Below are 15,000 nucleotides of genomic sequence, written 5' to 3' on the forward strand. Positions count from 1 at the left end.
GCCTCCCGAGGTCCGGGGAGCCCCTGGCGGGACCCTCGGGGGTCTGCCCCATGGTGGTCTTCCCGGGACCCGGCCCGGGACTTGGGCGGGTTGGACCGCCGGTGCTGCACCCGGGCTGAGCGTCCCGAGGTCCGGGGAGCCCCTGGCGGGACCCTCGGGGGTCTGCCCCATGGTGCTCTTCCCGGGACCCGGCCCAGGACTTGGGCGGGTTGGACCGCCGGTGCTGCACCCGGGCTGAGCACCCCGAGGTCCGGGGAGCCCCTGGCGGGACCCTCGGGGTCTGCCCCATGGTGCTCTTCCCGGGACCCGGCCCGGGACTTGGGCGGGTTGGACCGCCGGTGCTGCACCCGGGCTGAGCACCCCGAGGTCCGGGGAGCCCCTGGCGGGACCCTCGGGGTCTGCCCCATGGTGCTCTTCCCGGGACCCGGCCCGGGACTTGGGCGGGTTGGACCGACGGTGCTGCACCCGGGCTGAGCACCCCGAGGTCCGGGGAGCCCCTGGCGGGACCCTCGGGGGTCTGCCTTAGGTGCTCTTCCCGGGACCCGGCCCGGGACTTGGGCGGGTTGGACCGCCGGTGCCGCACCCGGGCCGGGCGTCCCGAGGTCCGGGGAGCCCCGGGCGGGACCCTCGGGGGTCTGCCCCATGGTGCTCTTCCCGGGACCCGGCCCGGGACTTGGGCGGGTTGGACCGCCGGTGCGGCACCCGGGCCGGGCGTCACGAGGTCCGTGGAGCCCAGGGCGGGACCTTCGGAGGTCTACCGGCCGGGGCCGGGACCTGGCCGGCACCCGGGCTGGGCTTCGCGAGGTCGTTGGGAGCCGGCTCTCTGGAACAAGCAGCAGCTTCCCTATATATCCGGCGGAGGGTGCCTGACGTCCCTGGCGAACCGGGACGGAGTTCCACGTCACCACCGGGAAAATCCGGCAAGGCATGCCGACTTCGATGGAGCGAGGGTCGAATGCGGCCGGCAAATCCGACCTCATTGACTTCCAGGGTTTCTCAAGCAACTTGACCTGCCAAAAACGGGGACTTAGAGCAAAACTGCCGGCCGGCCGCGATCAACTTAGGCGGCCGGGAACGGGCACTTTGGGCACATCGACATCTACAGGACACCTAAATGGATAAATCTGGATGGAATTTTCTGTCTTTTTACCTAATTTTGTGAGGATTCAGAGGGAAAATGAAAAAAACACAGATTTTTTTTTCTAATTCTTGCTACTTTTTACTAAATTTCTAATTCTAAATTTTCAGCTAATCATCCAACTATGGTATCAAAAGAAAGCTCTATCTCTCCTTGAAAAAACAATATATAGTTTATATGGGTACACTATTCACAGTAAAAGAGAATCATCGCTGAACCGACATAGCGCAAAAATGGCAAAATTTCTCCGGGATTGAAGGGGTTAAACATGCCAGTAGAGGGCACCAACACTTTGGATCCCTTTAGTACCCACTTCTCCCCATTAAACCATTCCAAATCCCATCCCTCTCCATCTCTCTGCCATCACAGCTATCCCAGTACCTCTACACTAACCTTTATATGTGAAACCTGCCTGTGTTTGCTCTGCTACTTCTGTCCCCCACATATTGATCCCTACTCCTATCACTCGCAATCACCAAACTTCCCCGGAAAAGCCGGCGTTTGTACGATAGCCGCACTGCCTGATCGCCACCTCTCTAGCGGCTCCAGTGACAAGGGATCCCCAGTCTCTGCTGGGGTGTCTGGGCTACGAGAGCCGAAGTCCATGGGTAGGGCAGGAGATACATGGATGAGGTAGGACGGGAAGGGACAGCCGATAGCCGCGCCGGGGCAGTTATGGTTAATGAGGGTCTTTAGGGTTAATTTAGGGGCAGTAATGGTTAATGGGGTGTTTAGGGTTAATTTAATAAAGTTAACTAAAGGTGCAGTTAGAGGTAAAGCAATCTAAAGGTGGGCAATCTAAGGGGAATCTAAATCCTGGGGGCAGTTAAGATTATTAATGTATTTACTTATAAAAGTATGGTGTCAGTGATATTCTCTGAATGGTTCGAATCTCTGCACGATTCTCTGCCTTCAGTGACATCGCTACAGTAGGCAGACAGGCAGGAGGGTTCATTGACCCTAATGAAAGGGGCGGGGCCAATCGTTAGTTTGACTGCAGGGAGGGACTGGGGAAACAGTAACTCCTATGAGTCACACTGAGTGACCCGAAGATTTGGATCATGAATCGGATCATTTCAATGAACGACTCGAAATGATCCGATTCACTTTACTGATCTGAACTTCGCATCACTACTTTGGGGTATATGAAGGGTTAATCCCTTCTTAGCAATTAAGCTTTCAGAGGCAAGGGAGATGTCTACAGTGGAGCTACTCACGGGTCTCTCTCACAGTGATTATCAAATTCATTAATACGCTCCCCAGACCATTGCCAGCTACACCATCACACAACTGCGGGATTCCCCGGCTTCTGCCACTTTAATTTGCGGTAAACCACAATTTCCTATGCAATGCTGCCACCGTGTGGTAGCACTTGCCCACCCACCTTTCTTGAGAACCATATTTATCCATTTAAGTGCTGGCAGCTTTGCCTCGAATTTTAACCCTGAAACGGACGGGGGGGGGGGGGGTAGGGTGTATGATGTAGCTTGTATGAATGGTGTTTAGCCACCGTTAAACTCAGCAACTAAACATCGGGCTGAACATCTGCAGTGGAAAACAGTTGCCTTTAAAGACGTTTGCAGCAAGTTTATAGCAAGGGAAGATATAGCTTGTTCCAGAGATTATGGGTGGCTCTGAAAAGAGCCGTTGGTGGTGCTGGCTAATTGCCCTGCGGTTACCGATTGCTGCACTCACTTGCTCTTGGCAGGTTTGTGGCTCTCTGTCTTCTTGGGCAAGAGCACCGCCTGGATGTTGGGTAGAACACCTCCCTGAGCAATGGTGACCCCGCCGAGCAGCTTATTGAGCTCCTCGTCGTTACGAACGGCGAGTTGCAGGTGGCGAGGAATGATACGGGTCTTTTTGTTGTCGCGTGCAGCGTTACCAGCCAACTCCAGTATCTCAGCAGTCAGATACTCCAACACCGCTGCCAGATACACGGGTGCGCCGGCGCCTACTCTCTCGGCATAATTACCCTTGCGAAGAAGCCTATGCACACGGCCGACAGGGAACTGCAGACCAGCACGAGAAGAACGTGTCTTCGCCTTAGCGCGAACCTTTCCACCTTGTTTTCCTCTGCCAGACATGCTTTTCGCTCGACAAAGGACCACGCGGATAATAGATTAATAAGCACGTTACAAAGAACCGCCGCTCACTTACCCAGCTATTTGTAGCTTCCCCCGTGACGCTCATCGTCACTGATTGGTTCCTTTCCAAAACAGCCAATCGGGTGGAAATAGTCTGAGACACCAATCGGTGTAGGCACTGCGGTTCATGGGCGGCCGCATCTTCTCACGTGACATCCTCATCGAATCGGCCGCGAGACAGCAAAACAGCCTTATTTGCATGCGGTGCCTATAAAGGGAAGGGCCCAGCGCAGTAACACTTCAGCGTTCATCCTGTTTGCCTGCGTTGCGTCTTGGAAGGACAGCAGACGCGATGCCTGATCCAGCGAAGTCTGCGCCTGCTCCGAAGAAAGGCTCTAAGAAAGCTGTTACGAAGACCCAGAAAAAAGATGGGAAGAAGCGCAGGAAAAGCAGAAAAGAAAGTTATGCGATTTATGTGTACAAAGTACTGAAGCAGGTGCATCCCGACACTGGCATTTCCTCCAAGGCCATGGGCATCATGAACTCGTTTGTCAATGACATCTTTGAGCGCATTGCCGGGGAAGCTTCACGCCTAGCCCACTACAACAAGCGCTCCACCATCACTTCTCGGGAGATTCAGACTGCTGTACGCCTCCTCCTTCCTGGAGAGCTGGCCAAGCACGCTGTGTCCGAGGGCACCAAGGCTGTTACCAAATACACCAGCGCCAAGTAAAGTTCTCGTTCTCTCACTTATTAAACAAAGGCTCTTTTGAGAGCCACCCACATGGTCTGTCTCAGAGCTATGTAACTGATCTAGCCCCTTTTGTCGGACTGCTAGGTTTGGGAAGAGCATTTGTGAGCATTGAAATGTGCTCCTCACTCCTCCAGGTTAGCTGGGGTATCGTGCCCATCGACCAAACTGCTTGGGAAGAAAAGCCCAAGGTGAAGGGGCTTCTGTGATGGCAACGACCTTTTCTCCTGCTGGGACCCAAGAGATTAACCCCTTCACCGCCAGACAGAACCAGCGTTGCAGAGAGAAGGGGCTGCTTTACCACTGCGGCTAGCCGAAGCTGAGCTACATCATGGGGCTATTGACTAAGCCATGACTCTGTAGTGTCGTGGGTAGGACATGTGGCACACGGACAGGATAAGACATGAGGGGGCGACAAAGGCATAATCAAAATCACACACATACTGGGACGTACAGAATTAAGATAACCACACACTAGACGGAACCTACTAATCCCGGGCCGGCCCCCATTCAAGCCAGCTTTTGGAGGACACCAGCTGCTGATTCCAGCACATGTTCTGCAAACGGGCCCAACTCCCAGCACTCCGATCCTGCCAGTAACTCAATCTATAGCCAGACCCAGCCACTATTAAGCTGGCTATTTCAAGGTGTGCATAGAAAAACGCGGGCCGACACGGGGACAACATGATCATAGCCTAAGAGAGGGTGTGGGTGGCTCTGAAAAGAGCCGTTGGGTGTTCCAGTGACGAGTCAACAAGCTTAACCTCCAAAACCGTACAGAGTACGGCCTTGGCGTTTCAAGGCATACACCACGTCCATAGCGGTAACGGTTTTCCTCTTGGCATGCTCAGTATAAGTGACTGCGTCACGAATCACGTTCTCCAAAAACACTTTGAGCACACCGCGAGTCTCCTCATAGATCAGCCCAGAGATACGCTTTACACCTCCTCTGCGAGCCAAACGGCGGATAGCAGGCTTGGTGATACCCTGGATGTTATCCCGAAGCACCTTCCTGTGCCTCTTTGCGCCACCTTTCCCGAGTCCCTTACCTCCTTTGCCACGGCCAGACATGATCACGTTTACTCCACGAGTTTTACAGCACAATACTCGCCTACGGCCGGCCCGCTTTCTTTTATGCGTACTGGACGGACCTGATGGGGAACTGCACCATTCTGCCTCAAGGGGGCGTTGCTTTTTTCATATATGCTTCTCGTTGGTTGGCTGGAGAAGCTCCCAAGCGTGCCTCAGACACCGATTGGCTATTTAGGAATATCAAAAGCCTGCCCGCGGGAGATCGCTTTCGACGATCCCTCATTTACCACTAGGTGGCAGCATATCGCTGTAAATAAACGCCAAACGGCGGCCAAGATAAAGGCGGGCTTTTAGCTGTCGCCGTATCGCTGTTAACGGTCAGCCAGTACACAGGTTCACTAGGTAGGAGGCTGACCAAAAGAGAGGAGAAGAAATAAATAAAAAAAAGAACCGCAGCTAACGAATAAATGACCGATTCGAGCATTTAATTTAATTAACAACAACAACAAAAAAAAGATAACTCTCTAACCGAAGTCTCTTGATCAAAGGCTGGCTTTTTCAAACCATCGTCCTAGCCTATGAAAAAGAGGGGCGTGATTAAGCGTATCCAATCACGTTTACCGCTACTCTATAAAGGGGTTGAGTTGGCCACAGAATCGTTACAGTTACATTGTATCCGTCGTGAGTCAGATCCGCACGCATCAGTATGGCTCGCACGAAGCAGACAGCCCGTAAGTCCACCGGAGGAAAGGCTCCCCGGAAGCAGTTGGCGACCAAAGCTGCGAGGAAAAGCGCTCCGGCTACCGGTGGCGTGAAAAAGCCACATCGTTACCGCCCGGGCACCGTAGCGCTTAGGGAAATCCGCCGTTACCAGAAGTCTACGGAGCTGCTTATCAGAAAACTGCCTTTCCAGCGGCTGGTCCGTGAGATTGCTCAAGACTTCAAAACCGATCTACGTTTCCAGAGTTCTGCTGTTATGGCCCTCCAAGAAGCCAGCGAGGCTTACCTGGTGGGGCTTTTCGAAGACACCAACTTGTGCGCTATTCACGCTAAGCGGGTTACTATCATGCCAAAAGACATTCAGCTGGCTCGCAGGATCAGAGGTGAACGTGCCTAAGTAAACGCTGTGTGGGCGAACTCTGTTTCCCCCTCATCCTCCCACAAAGGCTCTTTTAAGAGCCACCACATTGTCACTCAAACGAGCTTATGTTTTGTGTTTCCCTTCGCATGCACGAAATCAACCCTGTTGCTCGTGGCCAAGCTTGAAACTTCTCACACCATTATCCCACTACTGAGCGAGCCGTTAAGCGGCCGAGTCCCCGGCTGGGCATAACGAGTAACGGCAAAGCACAATCTTTAAGCCCGCCCCTTATCTCTATTCTGTTACGGACAGAGCTCCGAGCGAGAGCGCTGGCCGAATGTCAATCCACGCTTAACACACAAGTATGGGGCTAGACTTTCAGCGGGTGGCCCACATAGTCGCGGCCGGGTGTTTAAACGCTTTTTTTTTCATTTTCGGAGGATATGATGGTTCTGAAAAGAACCTTTTGTGTGAAGAATTAAGTGGGAAAGCACACACCAGAGGCGCTCCAAAACCCACACCCCCCCTTCTCACTTTTTGGGGGCTGCCTTAAGCTTGGGCTTAGCGGGGCTTTTGGCTGCCTTGGGCTTTGAGGGACTTTTGGCAGCCTTGGTATTTGAGGGGCTTTTGGATGTCTTGGGCTTTGAGGAGCTTTTGGCTGCCTTGGGCTTTGTGGCCTTCTTAGCTGGGCTCTTGCCAGCTTTCTTCGCCTTAATCTTAGGCTTCTTGGGACTCTTGGGAGCGGCCGACGGTTTCTTGATCTTTTTCGGGCTCTTCTTCACTCCTGCAGGGGCTTTCTTGGGCGACTTCACAACCTTCTTAGGGGCTGCTTTTTTAGGCTTTACGGGAGTTTCCTTCTTCTTTGATGTCTTCTCTCTGCTCTCCAGCTGCTTCTTATTCAGCTTGAAAGAACCAGAGGCACCGCTGCCTTTCAGCTGGATCAGGGTCTCTTTAGTCACCAGACCCTTAAGAGCGAGCTTCAGGCGGCAGTTATTCTTTTCTACGTCGTAGCCGCCAGCAGCGAGTGCTTTTTTAAGAGCTGCGAGAGACACTCCGCTGCGCTCCTTGGACGCAGAGACTGTTTTCACAATCAATTCGGAGACACTGGGACCGGACTTCACAGGCCGGCTTTTTGCAGCTGCCGGCTTCTTCGGCTGTTTCTTCTTGGCAGAGGTTTCTGCCGGCGGAGGTGCCGGGGAAGGAGCTGTCTCGGCCATCTCAATGCCGCCACGAAAAAGCTGCAATTGCACGTAAACACGGGGTTAAACCGCCAGAAGTTTGGCTTTTATAGACGAGCTGCCGCACATTCATTGGTTCATGAGCGGTAGCCTGCGAGTCTATGATTGGACGCCGATTCTGAAACCTCCCCATGCTGCCGGGGCATCGCTGGATTTGCATTCAGGGGGAGGGGGGTTTGAAAGGAAAATATATTTACCGTTTGCGTGTAAACGTCTCATCACACTTCTAATTTTAGATCCTAACTCCAAAGCAGTTGAATTTCCTACACCGTGCAGCCGCCCCCCCCCCCCAAAAAAAACTGCCAGGGAACAGCACCCAAGAGGTGTGAAATAATAAATAAATAAAATAATGAATACAGATAATTAATAAAATAAATTATTTAATATCACCTATTAAAGATTAATTTACCCTTAAACTTAATCTATAAATTTATATAACCCAATCACTAATTATTATTTAAGAATAGCCTAACATTTATACATTAAAGAATAACATTAAAAATGATGGATATTTTTAACTAATAATAATCAATTAAATAATTTAAAATAAATTGTATTTCTACTGCTCGTGCCTGGCTGCCTGCCGGTCTGATGATTGTCTTAGGACTCGTAGCTGACAAGAGTTTACTTAGGGGTTATTTATTACTAACGTATTATATTATTTATTTTTCAAAATAATAAAAGTAATTATTAAGATTAGGTTTTGTCTTATCAGGACGTTTTATGTGCGAGAGTGTGTTTGTGTGTATTAGCGCGTGAGCATACGTCAGTGAGGAAAGGGTTATGCGTGAGAATGTGTTTGTGTGCATGCACCACTGCGTATTAATGATGTATATACTATTTCTTTAACGTGAGTGCGTGTGTATAGAACTAGAAAGGGACAATAACAGGAAAGATCCTTGTGAATTGTGTGTGTGTGTGTGTGTGCTTGTGTGAACTCTGTAAAACACAGCTTTACATCTATGATCATATAGACTGACCTCTGTATAATAACACACAGCCTGACTTCTGTACAAAACCTCCTGACCTCTGTATAAAACCACACACCATGACCTCTGTATAGTAACACACAGACTGACTTATGACTATACGTTAATATTGGGGGCCCAGAGCAGCAGAGTTGACAAGGACTAGCGTGCCCCCCTCCCCCTGCCCTGTAATCAGCCCTTCGAAGCCTGTATTTTTGTGACAGGGGGAGCCGGCACCAGACTTACTTAAGAGGGCGGGGCTTCCTCTTCAGCAGCCGGCACCAATACGGAGACAGGGGAGGGACTATCTAGCCGTCTACTGCCTCTCTCATTCTCCTAGCCCCTCCCCCGAGTGTCTGTTTGGATCAACCCCTTCCTTTCTTGTGTCTTCTGGAGATCCCAGATCTGCTCAAGGCAAGAAAAAGTTGGAGGACGGAGAGAGCGGATGGACGTGAAATTACATTTTTAATATATTTTTTAAATAACATTTTAAATGGATTCCTGCCTTGAATAGGGAGCCGAGTCCCGCTCCTTAGGTATTTAGTTTCTTGTTGTTCTTGTTGAGTACTTTGATGGTTTTGGCAGCAGTCCCGGTGTTCTTGTTGCGGTTTGGCAGCAGTCCCGGTGTTCTTGTTGCGGTTTTGGCAGCAGTCCCGGTGTTCTTGTTGCGGTTTGGCAGCAGTCCCGGGGTATTGATTGGTTGCGGTTTGGCAGCTGTCCAGGCGTTCATTGACTTGGTGTTGTGATAAATGAATGCCGGCGAGGAGAGGGTGCCGAATGTTAGGTTAATACGTACGTGTTTGTTTTATATTAAATATATAAAGAAAAATAGGGCAGCCAGGGCAACCGATCTTACACGAGCCGCACCTCAAGCCCTGCTACTTACTTGTGGGAGGGTCTTCTGGCCAGCACAGAGGAAGCGGAGTTCACGTGACATCCTACTTCCTCTGTGCTTTAGCAGAGAAGGCAGAGGGAGGCCGCGCCCCCTGCTGAAGTCTGTGAGCGGCATCGAGGGAGCTGCAGTGCAGGTAAGGGGGTGGGGAGGGTGTTTGAATGATTGTGTGTGATTGAGGGAATGAATCTGTGAATTAATGATTATATGAATAAATGAGTGTGTGTGTGTGATAGCATGGATGTGTAAGTGCTGGAACCTAGGCATGATGGGACTGTGATTGCTGTTAGCAATCACACTCCTATCATGCCAAGTCAGCCAGTACATGCTGAAACCTGGCCAGCTGCCCCCCTTGTGTAGTGATGCTGCCAGCAGTATGGGGTCTGCACTTACAGCCACCCTGTACCAGCATGTACTGGCTGACTTGGCATGATAGGAGTGTGATTGCTAACAGCAATCACAGTCCCATCATGCCTAGGTTCCAGCATTTACTGGATGGATGTGTAAGTGCTGGAACCTAGGCATGATGGGACTTTGACTACTGTTAGCAATAACACTCCTATCATGCCAAGTCAGCCAGTACATGCTGAAACCTAGCTAGCTGCCCCCCTTGTGTAGTGATGCTGCCAGCAGTATGGGGTCTGCACATCACTTACAGCCACCCTGTACCAGCATGTACTGGCTGACTTGGCATGATAGGAGTGTGATTGCTAACAGCAATCACAGCGAGCACAGTCCCATCATGCCTAGGTACCAGCATTTACTGGTTGCCTAGGCTAACAGCAATCACACTCCTATCATGCCAAGTCATATTGCTAATTTTGTCCAATTGTGTGTTACCTACTTTTATTAAACATGTGAGTTTTTATTATTATTTTTAAAGGTGGGGGTCATTTTTGGTTTTGGTTAAGTGAACCCTGAATGTTTTGGTCCAGAATTTTCATTTTACTTCATCCCTAGAATAAATCTAGGGAATCCTGAATTTGTAGTCGCAAAACTTTCAAGGCCCAGAAATCAGTGAGAGGAAGAGTAAAGGTTTTGTGTCATTTTACTTTATTTTAATCTGCATATTTTATTAAAGGCCATATTTTTTGTCACAGTGAAAAATGAGTGCGGCCCGCGCACGTATACAATTCTGATGAAGTGGCCCACTGCAGAAAAAACTTGGACACCCCTGGATTATGCCCTTTGTACATGCGCCCCTTTTTCTTTGATTTTTTTACAGATATGATTCAATATGTAAATTGAATTTGTTGAATTAGTTGAAAAAAAATTGTTGGGTAAAAATCATGTTTTTTTTGAGGGGGTGGGGGGGGCCCTTAACAGATTCTCGCACCCGGGCCCTGAGGCGTCTAGTTACGCCCCTGCCACTCGGCACCCCCTCCAGAAGGCCACTCCCCCCCTTCAGAAGGCCACTCGGGGGGCCCCCACCCACAGCTTCCGGACTGCAACTTCGGGGCCCCCTCCCACAGTTTCCTGACAGTCACTCAGAGGCCCCCCTCCCAAGGATTCCAGACTGCCACTCAGGCTCCCCCCCTCCCAAGGACCCCAGACTGCCACTCAGGGCCCCCCCCCCTCCCAAGGACCCCAGACTGCCACTCAGGGGCCCCCTCTCCCAAAGCTTCTGGACTTCCACTCAGGGGGCCCCTTCCCAAAGCATCCGGACTTCCACGCAGGGGGCCCCTTCCCACCGCTTCCTGGCCTCATAATGTGTATTTATACCAGCAATGTATTATATATATAAATAAAGTTAGTTCCATTTATATGTGATGGCTCAGAGTAGTAGTAGTATTCGACAACTAAATAATGGATAATAAATTACACTGACATACTATATACAGTGCTGCAGAGTATGTTAATGTATTCTGTTACAGTATTATATAATTGTGGCATATTTGTTGCATTATGCATTCTATTTGATAATGTCATATATATATATATTCATTGTCGCTTCCCAATGTTATTTCTTTGATTTACTGTAAAAGTTATGCCATAGTTAGTAAAGGCAGACAGATGCCCAGACTCTTCTTTAATTCTCTGATCAGGCCCCAGTTACCCCTGCATTCCTGTGAAAATATGTTGTCGTTCCATGTCAGTAATGTCACAGAGCTGGCTAGTACGACCGACTACCTCCGCTGACTTGTGCTCCCTTAGCCTTGGACAACACTCCCTTCCCAGATTCCCCAGTCACTAGCAGTGTAGGGTATATAAAAATGAAGAACACTTTATTTTTTACACACATGGCTAGATATAGACAGCAAAGTGAACATTAACATAAACAGTCAGGTATTGGATTACAACGGCTACAGAACCGCCCCCTTAATCTGGGTAATTTGGACTCCCAGGGGCAATAGGGCCATTAAAGTGATTAACAATACAATGGGGTCCCCACCTCCACTATATATTACTGGCCAACATTTCCAGGGAAAAGAATGGTTTGGCCGGTGTCAGACAATTCTTGCGTGGAAAGAGTTAAAATACTAGTGTGTTAAATGTCCATGGGTTGTCTGTTTTTGTTTTTTTAAATGTATGATTTGATGGGTGAATTGAATTGGCCGGGTTCAACAATGTCCCAAATAACACGGGGGGCAGTGACCACACGTCACATTTCCAATTTGAAAAATGCACACCTCTCAAATGTGGCCTTTTAACCCCCCAACAAACCCGTGCATGGGGTTATCACTGTACTCAATAGATGATATTGAACATATATTAAGGTACCAGGAACCGTAAAATCATACCTGAAGTAAAATGTGTGTGGAAAAAACAGAAAAAATACTGCAAACTTTGATGAATGCTGGTGATAAAATGTGTGCATGGGAAGAGTTAAAATACCAGCATTTGAAATACCCTGGGATGTCTAGTTTTCAAAACTCTATGGTTTTATTTGCTATACGTGTAAAAGCCCTTTTGCCCTCAAACAGCCAGGAAAACCCCTTAAAGGGCAGAATCACTGTAGTTGGGAGATGTTGCAGAACACATATTGGGGTGTTGTTTCATCACACCTCACCCCAATACCTCATTTCAATCACTGACCACTCCTATGACCCCCAGCCATCACATCTAATGCCGATTACATCTAGCCACTACACATCACACCTCGCTCCTCCCACACCCAGCCATCACGCATCAGAACCATGATACCCAGCTTTTACACATTACACCTGGGAGTAGATGGCTAGATAGTCCCTCCCCTGTCTCTGTATTGGTGCAGGCTGCTGAAGAGGCTCCCTCTTTTTGGTCTTCTGGGGATCCTAGTTCTAAGTCTTGGGGTAAATGGGCATATTCAAGGTTATTGCCCCTAGTCTGAGAGATTGTAACCATGTCTCACAATCTCGGGTGAATGGACAGATTCTTTGGGTTTTTACCCCAGTATCTTAGGTAAATTAGCAAATTATCAGTTTAAATGTCTTGGGGTGAAATAGGCAGATTCTAAAGAGTTTTACCCCAGTTTCAGAATCGCGGGTGAATACACAGATTCTTTATGTTTTTAACCCGGGCTCAGAGTCTCGGGGTGAAATGGCAGATTCAGTTTTTTCAGTGTACTCTTTGGGTGTGGCTAGGAAGTGGGCGGGGCTTTAAAAAACACTCATAAAAGAACCTTCTCAAAAACTGGGTGTGGCTGCTTAAAGCCACGCCCACTATGCCATAAACCAATCATTCCTGGTGTTCCGTCAGCAGCCTCATTGTGATGTCATAAGTAGCACAGGGTATCAAAAGAGTGTGAGACTGGTAAACTGGTCATTGCTCAACAGAGCAGGCGAAAGATGTGCAAAGCCCAGCGCGATGTATATCTGAGCCAACTATTGTGTTTGGGGTACATTGGAGCTTTTATACTCCTCTGTATCATATTATTAATACGCAAAAAGAGAGAAGACTCTGAGAGACATCAACATGGATCCGGACACCATCTGCACCTTGTGCATTCTCTGGTGAACATCAACAACTCCATGTTCCAGATGAAGATGGAACACAGACGGTCTATGTCTTGTCTTGTGGATAGAGTCTCAAATCTGGAAGAAAATCTAAATCCAGAACGTGACTACAGCCGGAGGTATGAAAACCAGTCACCGAGACACCTGAGAGAGCATCGTGCGACCACCGCGAGAAGCTATCAGGTGTCACCTGATCGCATATCATGGAATTATTTCAACCTGGCTGAGGAAAAGGACTATGGCCTGTCTCAGGAGAAAAAAGAGCTCCAGGCAGTTATCAACAGCCTTCGTAGGCAGAATGAAGAATTGATAGAGCGCCTAGAAGACATGAGCAAAAAAGTCACTTTTCTTCAAGAACTAAAGAATTCCAAAGACTTACAGACTGAAGACCTGGAAAAGAGACTTTATGCCATGGAGATGTCCGCATCTGAACATCTTGATGCTGCTGAAGACCTCACGATTGAACTGTTCAAAGCTGAATACGCCAATGAGGACCTCATTGAGGACAACATTGAGTTACACCAACAGCTATCTGCTGAGAAACAGGACAGGGAGAATGTGGCCAAATACCTTGAGAAGTTTGAAGATGCTGTTGGAGCAATGAAAGCCTCTCTTCTAAGAGATAAACAGCTGAGCAATCCAGTTAGCACTCAACTTCGTGTGAAGATGGAGCAACTGCTCTCCGAAACACAAGGCTTCAGGTCCACACAAATCCCAATAACTGATGACCCTTCATGTTGTACGTGGCCCTCACCACCAAGCAGGCTGCTCTCTAGGGAACCATCACCCAGCCCTTAGATTCTTGCCTGGCCACGGCAATGGAGCAACCTCTGAGATCTCTTCAATGTTCTTAACCGTCTTCAGGAGGATGCTCCCTTGGTCACCAGTTGCCAATCAAAGAACATCACAAGTTTCCGTCTGTACTGTGATTTCTTCCATTGATCTCGAATCACAAATTCCCAACCATTAATCAATTTGGCAATAAAATTTAACATCTAGTATGGATCATACCATTTATTATACAGAAAATGGGGGGGGTCACAAATTTAAAGTGAAACCTTCTACAAAGAGAAGGGTAACAGTACAATGATGCAAATTATAAGAACACAAAGTTAATATGGTGGCTCCCATGGTTTACACATAATACAGGGTTCTAATACATATACATGCACATTGTACAGCGCTGCAGAATGTGATGGCGCTATAAACATCATTACATAGGTATATTTACTGATTTATATCCATACCTGGGAACTTCCTGCTGTAGAGTACCAGGCGCTCTCCTCCTTCTGGTAGTGATGGCATCATGGGGGAGGGGCTATCTGTGCATAGGCATAAGTGGGCGGGAAGTAGGAGGGGAAATGGGGACCCTGGCCTGGAGGAAAAATCCTGAGAAACTATCCAGTCAAACAAATAAATCCTACCATCAAAACGTAACTCTTATTATTAACCCCTTCAATCCCGGAGAAATTTTGCCATTTTTGCGCTATGTCGGTTCAGCGATGATTCTCTTTTACTGTGAATAGTGTACCCATATAAACTATATATTGTTTTTTCAAGGAGAGATAGAGCTTTCTTTTGATACCATAGTTGGATGATTAGCTGAAAATTTAGAATTAGAAATTTAGTAAAAAGTAGCAAGAATTAGAAAAAAAAATCTGTGTTTTTTTCATTTTCCCTCTGAATCCTCACAAAATTAGGTAAAAAGACAGAAAATTCCATCCAGATTTATCCATTTAGGTGTCCTGTAGATGTCGATGTGCCCAAAGTGCCCGTTCCCGGCCGCCTAAGTTGATCGCGGCCGGCCGGCAGTTTTGCTCTAAGTCCCCGTTTTTGGCAGGTCAAGTTGCTTGAGAAACCCTGGAAGTCAATGAGGTCGGA

General features: G+C 48.6%; 3 protein-coding genes and 1 pseudogene across 3 annotated transcripts; 2 read left to right on the forward strand and 2 right to left on the reverse strand.

Annotated features, from left to right (window-relative positions):
• Positions 1–2,829: 2,829 nt before the first annotated feature.
• Positions 2,830–3,222, reverse strand: LOC149279695 (histone H2A type 2-B). Its single transcript, XM_089501013.1, has one exon. The coding sequence runs from the start codon at positions 3,220–3,222 to the stop codon at positions 2,830–2,832; it is 393 nt and encodes a 130-aa protein (XP_089357139.1).
• Positions 3,223–3,574: 352 nt separating this feature from the next.
• On the forward strand, positions 3,575–3,955 carry LOC149279696 (histone H2B 1.1-like). Its single transcript, XM_089500993.1, has one exon. The coding sequence runs from the start codon at positions 3,575–3,577 to the stop codon at positions 3,953–3,955; it is 381 nt and encodes a 126-aa protein (XP_089357119.1).
• Positions 3,956–5,711: 1,756 nt separating this feature from the next.
• Positions 5,712–6,122, forward strand: LOC149279697 (histone H3). The gene has a single exon (XM_089500923.1). The coding sequence runs from the start codon at positions 5,712–5,714 to the stop codon at positions 6,120–6,122; it is 411 nt and encodes a 136-aa protein (XP_089357049.1).
• Positions 6,123–6,616: 494 nt separating this feature from the next.
• Positions 6,617–7,303, reverse strand: LOC149279698 (histone H1 pseudogene; annotated as a pseudogene).
• Between the last annotated feature and the right edge of the window lie 7,697 nt (positions 7,304–15,000).

The sequence above is a fragment of the Sceloporus occidentalis genome, unplaced genomic scaffold (assembly GCF_023333645.1).
Source record: "Sceloporus occidentalis isolate IW3139 unplaced genomic scaffold, rSceOcc1.0.p SCAF_161, whole genome shotgun sequence".
Classification (NCBI taxonomy): Eukaryota; Metazoa; Chordata; class Lepidosauria; order Squamata; family Phrynosomatidae; genus Sceloporus; species Sceloporus occidentalis.

Coding starts and splice junctions, on each gene's coding strand:
- LOC149279695 (XM_089501013.1), bottom strand. CDS start 3,222: ATGTCTGGCAGAGGAAAACAAGGTGGAAAGGTTCGCGCTAAGGCGAAG.
- LOC149279696 (XM_089500993.1), top strand. CDS start 3,575: ATGCCTGATCCAGCGAAGTCTGCGCCTGCTCCGAAGAAAGGCTCTAAG.
- LOC149279697 (XM_089500923.1), top strand. CDS start 5,712: ATGGCTCGCACGAAGCAGACAGCCCGTAAGTCCACCGGAGGAAAGGCT.